Source organism: Galleria mellonella, unplaced genomic scaffold, assembly GCF_026898425.1.
Source record: "Galleria mellonella isolate WM207_F2 unplaced genomic scaffold, CSIRO_AGI_GalMel_v1 utg146, whole genome shotgun sequence".
In the NCBI taxonomy this organism is placed as follows: Eukaryota; Metazoa; Arthropoda; class Insecta; order Lepidoptera; family Pyralidae; genus Galleria; species Galleria mellonella.
The window spans coordinates 7,676,708-7,697,864 of NW_026441999.1; the positions used below are offsets into that span (position 1 = coordinate 7,676,708).

Consider the following 21,157-nt stretch of genomic DNA (forward strand, 5'->3'; position numbering starts at 1 on the left):
CATCAATGGGGCTGCTAGATTCCATATTTAGGGACGTTTTAAAGAGGATGCTGTTACCTATTCCTCGACCATTAAGTACCCTTAGTCGCCCCTTACGATACACACGGGAAATAAAAGGGAGACCTATTCTACGCCGGGACCACACGAGTATTCGTATACTAAAACTTCTCAGGTTTAAAAGTCAACTAATTCATTAGGAAATAAATAATTTTGTTTTATCATCATCGTTTTTAATTAATTATATCACCTACATTACAGTATAAATATAACATAGCAATATGTAAGATGAGATACAAAGTGACAATGATGCTTAGTGGTAATTTATACCACAAATACTAGTGATAAGAAAATATAAATTATTAAAAAAACAATTATTTATAAAAAAAACCTCCTCACTTATCAAACGCCAAGTATACATGTATTTAGTAATTAATATACGGGGTGGAAGGGACAGGTTGGCCAATACGAAAAAGGCTGATTCAGACGAATAATAGAATATATGATTTTAAAAGAAAAAAATAGGGGAAAAAATTGTAATTTTCCGGAGAGAATGGTTCTCAGTTTAGAATAAAGATTTGAATTAGCTGTTTCAGTTTTAGCCAACCTGTCTCTTATACATGTATAAATATTTTATTTTCAAATCTAACCAATGTGGTATTTTTCATTTTGTATAAATTTAAAATAAATATAAAATTATATTCTGCACGTTGAAGTAAGATACGAGTGACAATATGACATTTTGTTAGTAAAAGAATTGTATTGCAGTTTTATTGCAACTGAATTCATTTTCATACACTAAAACTTCAACGGTTGCGTTTTTCTTAGACTACACAATGGGGTGCCCCCCCCCCCTAATCTTGTAGATGTCCCATAGGCTACAACGACCGTTTCCAATAAGACGGGCTGCAAGTTCTATACATATAAATGTTTAGTTGAATTAGTATGATACACATTTATTTTTTCTATTTATTTTTAAATTTTTTCTTGTCATGTGTACCATGCTAAAACGTGCAGATTACAATCAAATTTAGGCGTTAGTTACAATATAGAGCTATTTTTAAAAGCAAGGAGGTATAAGTTTAAGCGACGTGGTATTATAACAACAACGACTATTGTTGTTATAATACCATACCATAAATTATAACTATCAGTAATATACTGCAATGATACTAACTAGCGATTTGTCCGATGCGTAAAAAAGTAATCTAACTGTAATGTTAAATAATTGATTTAGTCGAATTACCACATCGGATAGACAAATTTTAATTTAGTTCATTACTACACCGGTTAAATATGATTATTTTAATTATAAGTAATCCGAAATGGCAAACTGTTTAATAAGTTGTAAAACGGACCTAACCGACATGGTAATTCATTAGAGTAAAATGTATTTATTCCATTTGGATTTGCTAGATTAATTAAAATGAAACTATCCGACGTGGCAATCCACTAAATTACCACACATCTAACTAACGTGGTAATCAGCTAGAATAAAACAAATCTAATCAATGTGGTATTTTTTTCTATTACAGCTACTAGCATTAATACAATGAGTTTAACCAGTGTGATAAATTTTTTCACACATTACCACAACGTTTAGAATTATCACCAACACGTCTACGAACGAACACAACCGCGTACCAAACGGAACCGTCCACGTAAAGCTATAATCACAAACACTTATTTTGTCTGTTCGTTGTGAATAAGGCTCATATGAGCCCGTGGCGTTTCTTGTACTCCTCGAGGTTCAGAGACCGTTTTGGTCCGGTCTCTTTCACTTTTGTCGTCAACTGTTTCGGTTGAGTGGTTACTATTTCTGTGAATTGAAAATAATGGCGTTAATTATATACATATATATTGTCAAAAAAAAATGTTTATAATTAAATTTACTTAATTGACTACTTGTTAAATTATTACTTATTAAATTTACTATTTGTTTATTTATATTTGGAACAAGATCACCAACAGTATATTAGCTGTTAACAGATTTTTTGTTACAAGAAAAAAAAAGTAAATAATGATACTCACTAGCAACAGGTAAGTCCAATTCTATGTTGATTTCGAAGTCGTGGAGGGAATACAGACTCGCATTGTCTGTCGAACTCGGCTTCTCCTTGTCTTTGCCTTTCGTTTTGTCTTCTTTCTGTTGCTGTGTAAACATTATTTATTTATTATTATATGTTCATCATCATCATCATCATCATCAAATGAGCTTTTAACTGTCCACTAATGAAAATAAGCATTTCAAATTGGTTCGACTCTTCGAGATGCTAATAAGTGAAAAACAAAAAAAAATTTCAGTTTCAGTCAAAGTGAAACATTGTTGCTGTATGTTTTTGCATTTGAAAAATAAAAAAGAAACGCTGATTTGATACACAATATTTCATCGAAATCGGTTCAGGAGGAGTTCAGTGATAAATACACACACATATACAGAAGTGATATATAAAGAATACTCACGGCCGCGACAAGCCTCTCTTTTTCTTGTCTCTCCTTAGCTACCCTCTCGTCTTCTTCTCTCTGCTTCTGCGCTTCGGCTTCAGCTATTTCGTTTCGTAATAATTCCTGTAAATTCGAATTGCATATGAGTCTGAATTCTTTCGGTAAGCGTCGTTTATATTTATTTCTGGTTTGGTGGAGCTGGTTTGCCATTATGTTGTTAATAAAAGTGTCCGGAAATAGCATAAAACTAGAAGAGAAAGACAAACTGATTATGAGGGCAAAGATATTTTAAATTTCTGCCATTAGAGGGCGCGTAGTAACAGCAGCAAATATATTGTATGTATTGCTGGGAGTCGGTGAACGAAGGTGGCTCAAGACTTAGCGATGGCAGTCAATAGTGAAGACCTATGTTAAGTTGACAATAGACAATGGTACTGACCGGGGGGCAAGGGATTGTTAGTAATGGAGACTAAAAATCCCATTGCTATACCCAACCAGGTCGACCTCCTCGCGGTTCCCCCTGGAAACTATCATGGTTAATTCCTGATGAATTCATCATGATGGGCTAACTGGCCTGTTTTCGTTCTCATCTATCACCCTTCACTGGTGCTCCGCCAGCGTATCCCGTTAGCGTATCCCGTTAGCGCAGGCTGTGTAACCATTCCATTTTTATCCACCAAAAAAAAAAGGTACTGACCTGACTCCTGTTGCTTTGATGCGATTTGAAGTTCATTACTGGTTTAGTATGCCGCCTCGTGAAGGGGTCATCTGTCTTTTTACCTTTATTCGCCTTCACCTGTCAAGTGGAAAGTTTTCAATCACGTTTCAATGAAAGGCTCAAAATAATGATGAAAACGAAAAAATATTTATTTTGTAACAAAATTGATATAATACTAAGATAGTTTCTGTGACCATCTAGTAAGTGTTATCACCTGTATCAGAAGGTCACGCTCCTCCATAACCATGAAAATACAAATCATAGTACCATAAAAGTAAGACATAAACTTTATCTTGTATTAGTAATGAGTATATCTAAATGCATGCAAGCGTGTGTGTGCATGCATGCATGTGTGTGTGTGTGTGTGTGCTTGTGTATGCGTGCGCGTGTGTATGAGTGTATGTGTGCATGCTTGTGAGTGTATGTGTGCGTGCGTGTGAGTGTATGTGTGCGTGTACGTGCGCAAACATGTACTAATTGTTGTGTAGTGTGTATGTTGACGATAATAATATATTATATATCTATATTGTACTACCTATCCTCTACCCTATTAAAATTAAAAATAAAACGTTACAAACCTCCTCCATGATAGCCTTCTCAGCGGTCTCCACATTGAGTTTTCTGTTCCTATTATTGATGTAAGATATACTCTGAATAGATGACGTTCTAGTCTTGTCCAGCTGGTTGGCACGGTCCTCCAGCTCTTGGATTTTCGCGTTCAAGTCCAGTACTAGTTCATCATCGCCTCTGTTAAACAAAATAAAAAACATGGTTTATTTAAACATGTTCTACTAACATTATAAATGTCAATTTGTTAAAATAGGCTACCCCTTCCTTTCCTGTGGGTGTTGTAAGAGGCAACTGTGAGAACTTAATGGTAGAGAGACAGCAATGTCCTACTTAAAACATCTCTAAAAGTCTAACTGTGGTTACCAACCCACCTGCCAAGCGTGGCAACTACTAGCAAAACTCTTTTTAAAGGGGAAGCTTAATGTACAGTAAGACTTGAAATGATGTACCATACCTGAGTTGTGCCACATCCCTCTCTTTCATGAGCTGAGTCTTCTTCATGGCGTAGTTGGTGGGATGTGCACGGAACCTCTCCTTTTCGGCTACCATTTTCTCTATATCCTCTTCCTGTATGTATAAAAAAAAAAAATATTGAATATTTATTTATTTATTTATAAAAGACACACCAAGAATATGCTCACAATAATTAAGCGAACAATATACAATGTTATTAGTAAGTAAAAGAGAAAAACAACTTTTAAAAAAATGCTTAAATCTTAGCTTGAACAAAAACATCTCACTCCTCACTACCAAGCTTAAGGCCATACGAACACATCAATTAAATGTGTATACAGCTCTCACAGATAAGCGTCAATGTACACTAAGTAACAATTATACAATTAGAGAAGACCTAACTACCAATCTAGAAATAACATAGACAATTACAAATAAAGAGAACAATACATAAAAAAAATCACGTCTAAATCTACACTATTACATACCTTAAACTCATACATAAGAGCTTCTTTCACTTCGCTTATTTTATTTCTAACAAAGTCCATGGTGGGTGGCTTCTTGTTAGCTTCCTTTATTGCTTTATACCATTTCTGGAACTCGCTCTCTGTGAATTCCTGAAAAGAAAACATTTTGTTTAAACAACAAAGTCCTATGTTCAGCTGTGGATGACCAAAGGCTGATACAAAATGATCACAATTATATGATAGATAGATAGATCGTTTATTTGTTTGTTACTAATCACACACAACATGTACATAAGAATAGATAATACATAAAACAACATAAGATTTATAAAATTGTGTTATTATGTGTGATCTGCAGTAATACAAAAAGGTCGAAGCTCGGCGTGTAACATTGTTAAAGGAACAAAACACTGATTTTCAGCTTTAACCCATTTGAGGGTACGTGAAAATAATAATTAAAATAAATATAAAATAAAAATAAATATAAAATGAAATGAAATGAAATATTTATTCGCTTTAAACAGACATTTGACATTATAAGGGCCATGTGACAAAACTTTTTGGCATCTGTTTAATTGCCTTAAAATTTTAGGCTGCACTAATTTATTGCTCAAATAAAAATACAAATTTAACTTAGTGATTATTAAAATTATAGAATAATAAAAAAAAAAAAAAAAAACAATTCTCAAACAATTATCAGGTCAAATCAATAAATGTGTGTTTTTTTTTTTTTTTTATACAACTTAGAATGGCAAACAAGCTGACGGCCCACCTGATGGAAAGTGGTAACCGTCGCCTATAGACATGAGCAGTACCATGGACATAACAGAGTATACTGTTTCGCTCATGATACCCCCTGCGTTGCCATTCCTGAGGACTCAGATGTTATTCCTCTGTACCCTGTAAATTCACGCCATATCCCACCCTTCAAACCGAAACACAGCTATGCAAACACAACTGCTTCACGGTTGAAACACGAATGGGACAGAGGTACCCATGCAATCGACGTTTGTACAAAGTCTCCCTCTGTGTAGCATATAGCAGGCACAATTACCTGATTACTAACAAACTCGAGTCTGAACACTCTGTCTTGAGTGCCGTGCCGCAGTTTCAGCCCCTTGTTGGTCCTCGTACTGCCCAGGTTGTACACTTTCGCCGTTTCGTACACATCGATTATTTCTGCCACCTGCGACAGGGCAAAAAATTTTAATTTCCCATACTAGAGGCTACATAATGTGTAAACAGACCGCTCTTACCCATACATGTTAATAAAATATGAAATTAATTTTTTATTTATTTTATTTTATTTTAATACATAAATGTATGTCAAAATTAATATATGTTTAAGGAAGTCACATCCCTATAAATATCATAATACCCTCCAATCGTGTAATATTCTACCGATTCCCTTGACATAAGAAAAACAGACAAATGGTCCGGCCCAAGTCCACCGTCTATCGCGTAGCACTCTGCAACGGGTTGCTGTTTTTTTTTTATTGGATGAAAATGGAATGGTAACCCCGCCTGCGCTAATGGGATACGCTGGCGGGGCACCAGTGAAGGGTGATCAATAAGAATGAAAACAGGCCAGTTAGCCCATGATGATGAATTCATCTGGAATTAATCATGATAGTTTCCAGGGGGAACCACGAGGAGGTCGACCTGGTTGGATATATTGCTAGCAATGGGATTCTCAGTCTCCATTAGTATCAATCCCTTTCCTCCCAACGGGTTGCTGTTTGTGCCTATTTACTGTGTGGAGAACTCGTGAACCCCCTGGACATTCCCTATTATCGTTCCCAAGTGTCGCTGGTGATTGTTTACCCAACATATATAGTATGGTTTTCACAAGTAGACCAAAATAGATCAGCGCCATTGTGACATTCACGTGGCGTGACTTCCTGATACCTGGTGCATCCTGAGCGTGTACCGCATACGCTAAATCTGCAGTCAAGGTGAGTCCGTACCATTTTGACATACAAACTTCTTTTATGGGACTTAGAACCCGTGCCCAGCCTAGGTCTCATATTATTACTTTCGCTTCCACTTGTGCTAACATAGCTACAATGTAAATCAGCCACTTTCCTTAACAATATATAAAGGGGATGTCTACTCACCCTGTATACTGGGTTGCCGTTGTTGTTCCCGATGCCGATCCTCACGTAGCAGCCATTGACGACGCGTGCGAAGAACGGAAGGTGGACAAGCCGCTCCAGTTTGAACCTGTACAACACCAGCATTTTCCATTCATATGTAATTTTATATATATAAGAAGAAACGATTGTTAGTAATGGAATAAAAACCCCATTGCTAGATCCATCTCTATGTGGTTTCACTGTTAACCATCATGGTTAATTATTGTGGAATTCGTCAAGATAGGCTAAGATGGCGTGGTTTCATTCTCACTGATATACCTGCTAGATAAAATACTAGAAAAAATAAAATACATAGACGTGTTATAAAAAAAAAAGTGTATACATACCTGCTTAACCTAAGTTTGTTTATCTGCTCCCGTGTGTCTGCGTACTTGATCTCAACTTCTTCCCGTTTCTTTTCCTCTTCTTCTCCACCGGACGAGGAAGAACTCGATGAGCTGCGGCGGCCTGGTACATTCAGAAGATTATTAGGTAATTTATAATGACATTTACAAATGGCCTTAATGGTTCAGCGATATCATATAATATGGAGAGGATAGTGATAGAATAACATCATCCAACCAGAGGGAGACTTTGTACAAAAGTCGATTGCTTGGCTACCTCTGTCCCGTTCGTGTTTCAACCGTAAAGCAGTTGTGTTTGCATGGCTGTGTTTCGGTTTGAAGGATGGGATATGGCGTGAATTTACTGGGTACAGAGGAATAACACCTGAGTCCTCAGGAATGTCAACGCATGGGAGGTATCATGGGCGAAACAGTATACTCTGTTATGTCCATGCTGCTCATGTCTATAGGCGACGGTTGCCACTTTCCATCAGGTGGGCCGTCAGCTTGTTTGCCATTCTAAGTTGTATAAAAAAATCCAAAATATCCTTCAGTATTTTATTATAACATTTAATGCCCATTCCCATAAAAGACCTATTAACTTTTTCTGAACATTATTTCGAAACAACAATTTTGTATTTGTATCTAATGTTAAGATTATTGTAACAAATTAATTACCTTGAGATTTATTATCCTCTGAATCGGACCCTGAGTCGTCCGAGTATATATCCGAGGCTTTCAGCTTGACACTTTGCTTGCTTGTTCCACCAATGATTTCCGCGTCGGCGTCCTGTGAACAAGCATTATCTCAGATCTTTATACCCACTTATAGACTATAATTCACAAATGTGAAAACGATTCATGGCTTAACATAGATATAAATTCGATTATGTATTGACTGTAATTCAGCTGTACGTTTTCCAATAAATAAATAAATAAATAAATAAATTTTATATTTCTCATGATATCGCCCTTAACCCTTTTAGTGCCGGGAGCCGATATACCGGCTCCTTTTACACTTGCGAAAAGTGCCAGAGCCGATAATATCGGCTTGCGCCTTGTAGCGGTTTACTACTCGCATTGCGGGAGAACTCTATCTCAAAATAAATTGTAATACGTTACAAATGATCTAATTTCATTAAAAGATAATTAAAAAAAAAAATTTTTTTTGTTTGAACTCTTTGTGGACGACGTTTTTCCTGTTCCTTGTAAAATTGTGAAATTCGGCCGGTTTTTTTCGCATGGGCACCTCTATTTCGCCCGGCACTAAAAGGGTTAACTGTACACTGATGAACATAGGCCTAAAAATGAATTCAAAAATTTTTGTATTTGGCCTTTATTTCTTTTACATCAATTTTTCATGACAATCTCCCATACACAGACATGATTAAATCACAATTTTCAACCGACTTTCAAACAGAAGACCTTCAGTTTGGTTTCTATGTTTGTTACCTCATTTCTCCATCAATTGTAAATCAATTTAGAAATTTTTTTTTTTATCTGAAACGATATTTACACTTACAGATTGGTACCCAAGAGACATTATCAAAATCGATTCAGTTGTTTGGTCTTAAAATGAAAATAAATCATTTAAAGTCTTATTTTTTTTTTTAAGTTAAACACAATAATAATTCTATTCTACTAAAAAGATATTAAACTCACGTCATCGTCTTCCTTGTCCTTGTTCTTCTCCTCTTCGAGCCGCTTCCGTTGGCGGTTGTGCTCGTCCCTGGTCGCACGAGCGTCCCTCTGTGCTCGGAGGGCGGCCATTGCATTCTGTCTCCGGTCGTCCACATTCCGTTTCCTTTCTGTTTTAGCACCGAACAGCGGACTGGCAGCGCGATCCGACGACTCTGGATAAAAAAAAAATCAAATTTAGAATCGAAAAAGTTAGTCGTAGATTAAAAAAAAAAATAAAGTATTCAATTTCACACAGCATTTTAATCAACGTATTTCATTCCATTAAACTAGTTCATTAATTTCAAAAATTTCAATTTATTCTCTGCTTTTTGGTAATACAAGTTTTTTTTTTTAGGAAAATAAATTACTTATTTTTAAATTCTATTAATAAATTATCACTAACACCAGCTCTAAGCCATGAGTTACATTATTTAGGAGTTTTTTTTTCAAACACGTTTCATTTCTCCTATCGTTACCTGCATCTTTAGCGTCATCCAAGATTTCACCAGGACTAGGTTGCGGGTTTTCTTTCTCTACCTCTGGCTCTTTAGGCGGTTCCTCTTCAGTTTCTATATGGAAAAATCTTATTTTATAAATAACTTTATTTGCTCTACTTTCATCTATTAAATAATGTCAACATGGAATTATTAAGTGATATAATTAAATGGTCAAAGGATGGACAGCGGCAGTCCTTTTAAAACATCACCAAAGCCTAACTGCAGTTAAGTTGGTTGATTTGACCACATTCTTACAGACATAAACATGAATAAATACTAATGAATAATTTTAGCGAATAGTAGAAGCATATAGTGACTGCAATTATTAGTAGTCGAATTAGTAAAATTGGTAGGTGAATGAATAAAATTCGTAGTCGAATGAATAAAATTAGTAGTCAAATGAATAAAATTAGTGGCCGAATGAATAAAATTGGCAGTGGAATGAATAAAATTGGTAGTCACATGAATAAAGTTAGTAGTCGAATGAATAAAATTAGTAGTCAAATGAATAAAATTAGTGGCCGAATGAATAAAATTGGCAGTGGAATGAATAAAATTGGTAGTCACATGAATAAAGTTAGTAGTCGAATGAATAAAATTAGTAGTCGAATGAATAAAATTAGTAGTGGAATGAATAAAATTAGTAGTGGAATGAATAAAATTAGTAGTCGAATGAATAAAATTAGTAGTGAAATGAATAAAATTGGCAGTGGAATGAGTAAAATGAGCATTACCCCGTGGCTGGAGCGGGTCGCGGTCTCGCTGCCGCTGCTGCTGGCGCTGCTGCTGGCGCTGCTGCTGGCGCGCGTGGCGGCGGCGGCGCGCGTCGCGGCGGCGCGCCAGCGACGCGGGCGACGCCGCGCGCTCCGCCGCCGAGCGCCGCGCCAGCCGCAGCTTGCGCTCTATCTCCCACCTGCACCCAATGTTCAACCTTAGCCTTACAAGTATAATAATCAATTTATTTATCCTTACAATTGTAATATTGTAATAACAAACGTGTATAATTTCTTAATACATTAGTAACAGAAGGAAAGGGATTGTTATTAATTAGAGTTTAATAATCCCTTTACATATCCGATCTCTTCTTTACGCGATTCTGTTTAACCCCATTGTTCCTGATTATCTTAAAGACCAATTTGCGTAGCTCAGTGAGGCCAATGGCCATACTTCATGCAGTGTCAACAGCCTCTGTCTCAAATTTCCCACTCACTCCACTTCCATTTATCTAATTTCTTTACTGTGCAGGCAGTTCGCCTGTAAAACTCACTGCCTACCTCTATACAGTGCGCTCAATCTCTCACTAGCTTCAAAACTTCTGTTAAATCCCATTATCTCTCCCTATATATATATATATATATATATATATATATATATATATATATATATATATATATATATATATATATATGTATTTATAATAATACGCCACCTATCGTTTGTTTTTCTTTCTTTCTTTCTCAATGTCCTCTACCCAAAGGTTGTCTGGAAGAGATTGCTTAGCGATAAGGCCGCCTTTTGTATCATTTCTCATTACAATTAAATGTATTTACTATTCTATAAGTGGTGCAATAAAATGTAAATAAATAAACAATAGTCCCTTATGCTAACAATATACATTTACAGGAGGGTAGGGATCGTTAGTAATGCGGGCTACTAGACCCATTGCTAGCAATATACCCTGTAAGGTCGACCTCCAAGCGGTTCCCCCTAGAAATCACCGTGTTGAGTTCCAGGTGTATTCATCACAATGGGTTGACTGACCTGCTTTTTTCATTATTCATCTATCATCCCTCACTGGTGTTCCGCCAGCGTATACCGTTAGCGCAGGCGGGGTTACCATTCCATTAATCATGCATTAAAAAAATTATATACTTTTACAATTCGAGCTCAATGTAAACCCCCTTGGAAACCATCATGATTAATTCTTTATGAATTTGTCTCGCTGAACCGACAGACTTATTTCCATTTTCATCTATCATCGCTCAATGGTGATTCACCATCGTATATCGATGCTCTATTCGGGCTCTTATCCGAAGGTCTAGTCAGAGGTAAATAGTGAGAGGGGAAATAATAAATGCATATAAATAAAATCACACCAGGTATTTATGTACCTGGTTTTGAGTAGATCTCTCCTTTCAATACGTTTGAAAATCTCCTGCTCCCTCTCCTTCTCAGACATGGCTGCCAGTCGTTTTCTGTCTTCTTCATCACCCATGAGATTCTCATCATACCTATTACAATAGTAAATACAAATTAGTTACAGGTCAACATAATGTTCACAATTATAATATTAGAATACGTTTAATTTTTCAGTGAAATCGTAAACGTGAGTCAATTTAAAATTTTCAAGTCGAGGTAATGTGAGTGCGTCGGGGTAATATTTGTAAGAAATTAATAGTTTTATTTGAATTGTGAGGTAAAATATGTAAGTGCGCAGGGGTAATGTTTGTAAGAAGAAATTGATAGATTTTAAAAGGAATTAAATAATAGAAATATATATATATATAAAAGTTACATACCCATCATCAAACTCCTCTTCAGAATCGATGGAGTCATTGTCCGACGAGTGTGATGACACTTCACCTAAAAAAAAAGTATATAGTTTCATGGCAATTTCAAGTAAAGGACCAAGTTATAGAAGAAAAAAAAAAGAAACATATGTTCAGCATTGATCACAATAAATAACAATAAATTTGAAGAGTGGGATATGGCAGTAAAATTACAGGTTATGGAGGCATAAAACATGGCAATGCATGAGGAGTATCATAGGCAACTCAGTATATTCTGTTATGTCCATGGCACTGTTTATGTTTATAGAAGGTTACCATTATAAAATGCATTGCATGTTTGAATCGCTACATCCATGATACCCTTCATATGTTGCCATTTTTGGGGATAAGGGTGTTATGCTTCCATGCACTGTAATTTCACCATAGAAACATGTTAAATTACCTTCTTCTGGTTCACTGTATTCATCTTTCTTCTTTGCGGACCCTGCACTATCTATGCTCGTCCGAACTTCACTTTTCTTCACATCCGGTTTTTTCTTTGCATCATCAGAATGTTCTGACGATGCTTTCCTTTTCCTTGGTTGCTCTTTTTGACTCGACACATTGCTCCCGGCATCACTTTCCGATCCAGAGCTGGATGATGATGAGGATTTAGCTGTAAAGAACAGGTTATTTCATTATCATGATCGGGGATCAATGCTGGAAGGTTATAATAGCAATTTCAAGCAAATTGTATTATTATTCCTCTCCTGTGTTGAAGAGATATATAAATTGAATTTAATTTTGGGCCATATTAAAAAGAAAATTGTAAGTTGGTGATTTTTTTTTTAATTTTTCTATAAAATTTAATAATAGCCATATTTCAATAATAATAAAAGCATATAAAAATATGTACAAACAGATGATTTAATTATAGTCATTGAGAAATTGATCAGAATACTTACATTTGTTCTTATTATCATCATCATTATCCCAATCCGATTCACTGCCTGATGACTGTCCTTTGGATTTGGTAGGTGCCGGTGGTGGTGAATCACTTTTCTTTTTTTTCTTCGCCAAATTCAAAAATTGCTGTTGTGCAAAAGTTACAATTTTATTCTAGTAAAATTATCTATAATAGATAAAAAAAAAAAAAAATACAAATACAAATGTCTTTATTGTGGATCATAGGTCAAATTAAGGTATTACATCAAATAGTATCTACATGTTTTTTTTTATACAACTTAGAATGGCAAACAAGCTGACAGCCCACCTGATGGATAGTGGTAACCGTTGCCTATAAACATGAGCAGTACCATGGACAACAGAGTATACTGTTTGGCCCATGATACCCCCCATGCGTTGCCATTCCTGAGGACTCAGGTGTTACTCCTCTGTACCCAGTAAATTCACACCATATACCACCCTTCAAACCGAAACACAGCCATGCAAACTCAACTGCTTCACGGTTGAAACATGAATGGGACAGAGGTGCCCAAGCAATCGACTTTTGTACAAAGTCTACCTCTGGTAAATGTCCTACTATATAAGCATACAATATATGAAACAATTATAAATAAAGTAAATGCATTATTTAACAGTATATAAAACGTAACACTTAAAATTATATAGTGAAGCAAAATAAATTAATATGAGACATTATTTTTCACTAATGATGACTATTTATGTTTACCATTGATATATTCAATTAGGATATAATAACATTTATTAATTAAAATAGATAAATAGAAAAAAAGATTTATAGGAGAATATCGGAGGGTTGATACGGTGCAACCAGTCATTCTTTACTTCAATCCTACCTCTCATTTCCACAGAGCATATTGCAAACTATGTTATGACAGATATAAATATTTTATTTTTCAATTTTACCTTACAATATACATTTATTCCATATACTGATTAATTACTAATATTATAGTAAGCCAATTTAAACATACATAAGGCTAAAAAGATTCTGTTTTTGGGAAAGTATTTGTTTTGTATGAATCGTCCAGTATGTAGCAAGACAATCATTTCAGCCATTATCTGTCCACTGTTGGACATAGGCCTCATTTATAAACTACCATAAAGAACAACAACACAATAAAAGTAGTAAAATTCTTTGAGAAAGTGATTTTGGCAATTGACTTTTGTTAGTGTGCACTAACCATGTGAGATTAGATACAAATAAAAAATTCAGTACAGAATATAATGCCAAATGATTTTAGTTTTAAAAATTAGGAAAAGTGAAAGTATAAGCCCTGAGTTATATAATAGAAACACCATTACTATACAAATATGTTGATTACCTAACAATTTTTGATACTTTTCAGATTAATCAAAGCTCAACAAATTTCATTTATAGCAAACTCTAATATCAATGTGTTTATCAATTATCTATATGTAATTGCTATCTGTAACGTATTTTGATATGCACTTTCATTCAAATTTAGATGACTCACGAGGTTTTAGGCCGTTGTAAACTTCCTTTCGGATGTAAATAATGTAAATGCTCTACAGAGTGAAAACTCATTGAAATATCTTGAAGAGATTTCTATTGAGAAATTACAAATTGGAGTGTTATTTTCCCAATGTTTTTACGATAAATGCGCATTAGACGGATATAGAACGGCGAAACATTGATCTTGGCCTTAATACGTAGATGTTTCCAAGAAATTATGTCGACGAAATACGTTGTGATCTAACCTTAGGAATTTTAAAATAGGAACTTACCGATTCTAAATCGGAACACTCGCTGCTGGAGTCGGAGTCGATAAGAGGTTTATTCTTCCTTTTAGCCATCTTGAAACACTCAGAAACCTGTGTAAATGAATAAGTTTATAAATTGTGGTAATTTGTAGCTTGGTTTATTTTTTTTTTATGAAATAGTGGACACAGAATAAATACATTCGAATATTCACAGATAAGAAAACAAAATAATTAAAAAATAAAGCGACACTAAAGGGCTTGTCAATGGTTTACGTATGTAGGGCTTAAGCGTTCCTATTTTGTTTTGCTTAAATATTACTTTTATAAAAATGTTATTTTTTAGAAGTTACGACTAAGGTTATTTTAAAATTTGCCCAAGTACGAGTTTTTAATAAAGTATTTTTTTATTTCTATCTATCAGTACCAAAGAGCATAGAAGTGAAAATGGATGGTTTAATAATATCTGTATCATATTGCTGGCTGTCAGTAATGTCAGTTTTGCTGTCCATTTTACTGTCATTAACACATCATTCATTCCGTTTTACCTAATTTATGGCTATATTTTTATTTTGCAATTTTGTCAATAACATTAAATAGGTGCCTAGTAAATAATACATTCGTATATTATTTTATTATAGATCAAATAAATTGTTCTTAGTATATTATAATTCTGCTTAACTGTCGTCCACTGCAAAGTAGAACAATAACGGTAGACGCCGTTCTATTTCGAGTCCTCCAAAACTTATTATGCCTCATGATTTAAAAGAGCTGAGCGTGAGGAAAGCGCTAATGGTGAGTTTAATTTGTATAAAATTTCTAATATGGGAACTTTCTGTTTTGTATTTTGGGTTGCCATTCATATATTCGTTGCGTGGTTTCTTATAAAAACGAGGACGTATGAGGACCAGGTGATTAGTAATGTGGTATGATTTTATGACACTAATGGTTATAATAATAAGCCTTCTTATAGCAAAGGCAGTCAGGAATTTGGCATTCCATTGTTTCTGCCTACCCTAATGGGAGAGAGGTGTGACATATAATGTAGCAAAGGCCTGTCCTATGTAAGAATAAATAAATAAATAATCTTTTATTCTAATAAAATCCCGTCTATAAGACTTATATAAATGTGATTATAACTATTCCCCAGGCTCCACTGTCACCGACTCCGTGTGCGGAGATCAGCGACGATGAGCTGGTCTCCATCTCAGTGCGAGATCTTAACCGGCAGCTGAAGATGAGAGGCCTCACACGAGATCAAATTGTTAGGTATTTACAGGTTTTTTTTTTGTCTAAATCATAGGTTTGTGGGGGATAATGTCGTCTTGTGAGTGTTTTAGGAGGGTGAGAGATGGTAAAGATGGGGAATGGATAGCTTAAAAAATATAGGCTAAAAATGCAGGTAGTAAGTAAAATTAAGATGGAGCCACAATATTTTTTTTAAAGATCGGATAATGGTTTTGTAACCCTGCCTGCGCTATCGGTATATGCTGGTGGGGTACAAGTGAGGAATGATAGATAGGCAAGGTTGAAAGAATGTCTGTTAGCCTATTGTCAATTGTAAAATATATGTAAACAATATGACAGTTTAAAATTTACTTGTGATCAATCTTCTTTCGATAATGATTATACGTATGTACTCTAAAAAAGTAAGTTTTTTTTTATATAACTTAGAATGGCAAACAAGTTGACGGTCCACCTGATGGAAAGTGGTAACCGTCGCCTATAGACATGAGCAGTACCATGGACATAACAGGGTATACTGTTTCGCCCATGATACCCCCCATGCGTTGCCATTCCTGAGAACTCAGGTGTTATTCCTCTGTACCCTGTAAGTGAAACAGATGTATTCATGTATGATGTTTGACTATGTAGAAGTAATTAGAATTATACAAAAACAAAGCTTAACTAATTGTTATGAAATTTGGTGTGCACCTTAAGGGATGGAGAGGGATAAGCTACTATATAAGTTACTTTTTATGCCAGTCAGTAAACATATTCTGGTCACATGGACAAAGTCATTGGTAAAAGCTAGTGTTTAATAAAATAATCAATGCATTTAATTTAATTGGTGGTGATTTATTCACATAATAGAAAAACACAATTTTTTTTTATTTAATCTCCATAAAATTTGATGTTTATTTTTTTTTTCTATATAAAACATAATAAAAATACAACTTATTTACTGTTGTCATCATCATGTCAGCTTTTAACTGTCCACTGCTGAACATAAGCTTCTCCTTAGCGGATTGGCAGCTGCAGTTAGACTTTAGAGAAGTTTTAGGAGAGACCACTTTCCGTCAGGTGGGCCATATGCTTGTTTGTCACCTCAGTGGTATAAAAAAAAAAGATGTTGCTGCCCATCCCTCATCTTCCCTTAGTTGCCTCTTATTACACCCACGGGAAAGGAAGGGCTAGGCCATTCTATGCCGGGACCATATGAAACTTTTTTTTTTACTGTATTAGACATTTAATGTACAACTTAGTATTTTTACATTTTGGATATCTGGTTTTTTTTGCTGCAAAATTCTTCATCATCATAAGACATCATCGTCAATCATTATAAAACACGTTCCAGAATGAAACAACGGCGGCGAACTTTAAAAAATCGTGGTTACGCAGCGTCGTGCCGCATCAAGCGAATCGAGCAGAAAGACGAGTTGGAAACTGAGAAAAGTCAGGTGATTAAACTATCTTTTTTTTTGTAATAAACTAGTTGACTGTCCCCTACTGTAACCTACCGTGTCCATTTTTAGAGTTCCATACTTCAAAAGGAATAAAAAACCGGCCAAGTGTGAGTTGAACTTACTCGTCAAGCGTTTCATACATAGAATGTCTTTGAAAAGGTTTTTTTTCTTTAGATAAAAAAAAAATTAATAAGCTGTTAAAATAAAACCGAAACACCAAAAGAAATAAAATCACTGTAGGACGAGTATGTTAAAAAGTTGTAATTACCATCATCATCATTATTTCAGCTATTATCTACTGTTGCACACATGTCCACTGTTGGACATAGGCCTCCCCTTTAGACAGCAATTGTTATAACAAATGGTAATTGGTAATGAAAAACAAAATTAAAATATAGTGTTACAATTATTTCCCTATAAAAACAATATATATTTTTAATAACTCCCTCTGGGGGGAAAGCAATTGTTAGTAATGGAGACTGAGAATCCTATTGCTAGCAATATACCCAACCAAGTCGACCTCCTCGCGGTTCCCCCTGGAAACTATCATGGTTAATTCCTGATGAATTCATCATGATGGGCTAACTGGCCTGTTTTCATTCTCATCTATCACCCTTCACTGTCGCTCCGCCAGCGTATCCCGTTAGCGCAGGCGGTGTTACTATACCATTTTCACCCATCAAAAAAAATAAAAAATAACTCCCTCTATTGGTTAAATATAGCACTAAAATGTATTGAATAAATATACATTATGTAATTAATAATATATAAATTATTTTTATTTAAACTTATTACTAAAGTTATAAAAATATACATAAACAAATCAATAATCTAGGCTATTAAAATTAAATGTTATTACCTGATATGTTATTGGCTGCTCTCGAATGTCTAACACTGCACCAAACACAAGTAAGCACAACACTGTCCACTGTATTAACACAACTACTACAAACGCAATACGTGCGCAGTCGCTGAAAGTAGTACCTTTCGCAACTAGAGTCGACGCAGTACTAAACTCGATTCCAATCCCCTCTACCTATCCCTGTTTCTTATTTTCGCACGTCCATTAGGCGGACGATGGTGTAATTTTGCAATTATCCCATTAGTTAATGATTATTATGCATATATTGTCCTTTAATGACCAAAATAATTACCGTCCATTAACCAATAGATACCTTAATGACAAACAAATATTTATCCTTATCAGTGTTTCTCACGTGTCTTGTTTTGTTTATTTAACAAATTAGGTAATTCATACCAAAGGTGATTAAGGTAATTAGAAAGCTGACAAGTAAATGGACATATGGAAATATCTCTTAGGAAGTTCCCAGACCGTTCGTTCTCATAGACCGTTTTCAAAATTTATCTAGTTCCGTTGGACCCCTTGCAGCTTTTTTATTTTTTTTTATTTATACAACTTAGAGTGGCAAACAAGCTGATGGCCCACCTGATGGAAAGTGGTAACCGTCGCCTATAGACATGAGCAGTACCATGGACATAACAGAGTATACTGTTTCGCCCATGATACTCCCCATGCGTTGCCATTCCTGAGGACTCAGGTGTTATTCTTCTGTACCCTGTTAATTCACTGCCATATCCCACCGTTCAAACCGAAACACAGTCATGCATACACAACTGATTCACGGTAGAAACATGGATCGTTTTGTTATCGTATTGTACCAACCAATGAAAGTTGTTAATGAAATCTCTTTCTATCAACAGGAATGGCATGATATGGAGATGATGCAGGAAGAGAACACCAGGATCCGCGAGGAGATAGACGCGCTCCGAGGGAAGTATGACGCCCTGAAGAGATTTGCGATCATGAAAAACATACCGCTACCGCCGGAACTGGAGATGCTTCCATAAAATTATTATTAATTTATATATATTAGACATATAAGTACGACTAAGGATTTACTGATGATAAAGAAAAAATTAAAATGAAAAATGTTAATTACATTTATTTTATTCCAAGTATGCTTTGTATTGTATTGCAATGTATTGTATTTGTATAGTATTGTACAGTACCTAACCTCTTATGTAATTTTGCATATTTCCCGGTACGAATTCCGACATTTTCAATTGAATCATAACTTGTATTACACTAAAGCCTAATATTTTTATTATGTTTACTAGAATCTAATATATAAAGTTCTCCTGTAGCGGTGTTTGTTACCAAACTCCTCCGAAACGGTTTTACTGATTTTTATGAAATCTTGTGTATATATCGGGTAGATCTGAGAATCGGCTAACATAATTCTTATATCTCTCAATGATAAGGGTTGCCTACCCCTAATTTTTTTTATTTTTTATAATATGATGGGAAAGTCCTTGTCACCCCATTGTCAAACTTGTGATACCATCGATGATGTGCATCATATTCTATTAGAGTGTCGTATTAACACGAAGGAAAGAGAAGAATTCATGCGCCACTTTAACTTAAATAAATTTAATATTGGTCTTATTCAATCTATGTTAGCTGAACTTAAACCAGAAATTTTTGAACATCTCTGTAAATTATTGATGCCCATTAATTCTTCTCTTTCCGCATCTAGGGAAAGTAGATAAAGTTTTGTTTGAGAAATCAGTTCAGGGTACGATAGGGCTGATATATCTGAAGAAGGTAAAAGCCCTTTAAATAATAATAATAAATTTAAAAAAAAAACCTTTTATGGACAATCCCGGGTCAGCTATGTATATATTCAGTACAAAGCAAATCAAATTCAACGAAATTATAATAGGAATGTACTACGCTATCTGTTAAGTTATACTTTTATACCTAATATTATATTTTAGCAATATGTATGATATGAACTTACAAATTATAATAATTTCACTAGTATCCATCTAGTGTTGTAGGCGTCTATAGGTTACAGTGACTGTTTACCATCAGACGGGCTGTATGCTTGTTCGCCACCTTTGTGGTATAAAAAAATTGTCATTCATTCTTTTATAGGTGAGGTAAACTCATTAGTAACTAGCCACCTAAGCAGTTTTGAAAGTTCTTACCGTTTTGACGTGAAAGTATCGTTAAAACAAGTTATGTATTTACACTTAGAGATAAAGAATAACCTATTTTTTATTTATTTTTAGCATTCTAGGGAAATAAAACAAATTTTTATATTATTCATTTATTAAAAAGGAAAACAGTAATTATTTTTTACAGTAACATTTATTGGTTACAAAAATTAGAAATTGGCAAGTACAAATCTTGCAACTGGCCAAAAAAGATCTAAAATAAACATGTTTTTTTTGTTTAGTGTAAACAACGCCATCTATTGTCACTAGCGCAACAGAATGTTTATACAGATTATTATGAAATCTAAAAGTAACTAAAAAAATGTTACATCACAAAACGTAACCATATAGAGATAATTATAAATAACAAAGTAATTTTTTTCCTTATTGCTATAATTGTGATACTCTCCTGATAACAAGGGAGTCTAAATCATCTTCGGGGATGTGGACTCTATGCCACGATGGAATGTAATTAACCTTGTTCTAGTACCATAAATTTTTTATGCAATTCTCTTTATCTTCTTTTTGGTACTTTACATCTCCTTTTTATATCTTTTTCATCTCGCTAAGTCGACTGTATGGACTAACTGACCGCATTACCCACATATTTAATTATTTATACTCTACAGGTTTTTACATAATAGAATAATTAAGTTCTATTGTTAATTAATTTAGCGTAAATAATAGATATTTATATAATTTAATAAATGACTTAAAAACAAATATTTTTTTTATTTATTTAATTAACCTATATCCTTACCAGAGGGAGACTTTGTATAAAAGTCGTTTGCTTGGACACCTCGGTTTTATTCGTGTTTCTATCGTGAAACAGTTGTTTGCATGGCTGTGTTTGGGTTTGAAGGGTGGTATATGGCAGTAAATTTACAGGGTACAGAGGAATAACACCTGAGTCGTCAGGAAAGGCAACGTATGAGGGGGTATCATGGA

The 21,157-nt window shown here is 34.7% G+C and overlaps 2 protein-coding genes across 3 annotated transcripts; one reads left to right on the plus strand and one right to left on the minus strand.

The window, feature by feature from the left end:
* Nucleotides 1-293: 293 nt before the first annotated feature.
* On the minus strand, nt 294-14,699 carry LOC113509202 (RNA polymerase-associated protein Rtf1). 2 transcript variants are annotated; one of them, XM_052891896.1, is made up of 19 exons: nt 14,529-14,699; nt 12,761-12,887; nt 12,259-12,471; nt 11,826-11,889; nt 11,418-11,537; nt 10,041-10,219; nt 9,286-9,378; nt 8,792-8,982; nt 7,808-7,919; nt 7,133-7,253; nt 6,768-6,873; nt 5,705-5,836; nt 4,672-4,800; nt 4,185-4,297; nt 3,739-3,907; nt 3,140-3,238; nt 2,461-2,565; nt 2,029-2,143; nt 294-1,816 (listed from the first exon to the last, which is right to left on the minus strand). In XM_052891896.1, exons 1-19 carry the CDS (start codon nt 14,595-14,597, stop codon nt 1,710-1,712), a joined length of 2,364 nt encoding a protein of 787 aa, XP_052747856.1. In that variant the 5' UTR covers nt 14,598-14,699; the 3' UTR covers nt 294-1,709. The 2 variants fall into 2 exon arrangements, with proteins under 2 accessions (XP_052747856.1, XP_026748319.2); XM_026892518.3 differs by having other exon boundaries at nt 2,029-2,149; nt 14,529-14,697.
* Nucleotides 14,700-15,009: 310 nt separating this feature from the next.
* LOC113509203 (transcription factor MafK) lies at nt 15,010-19,843 on the plus strand. The gene is made up of 4 exons (XM_026892520.3): nt 15,010-15,296; nt 15,652-15,770; nt 17,080-17,182; nt 18,911-19,843. Exons 1-4 carry the CDS (start codon nt 15,252-15,254, stop codon nt 19,055-19,057), a joined length of 414 nt encoding a protein of 137 aa, XP_026748321.1. The 5' UTR covers nt 15,010-15,251; the 3' UTR covers nt 19,058-19,843.
* The last annotated feature ends 1,314 nt before the right edge of the window (nt 19,844-21,157 follow it).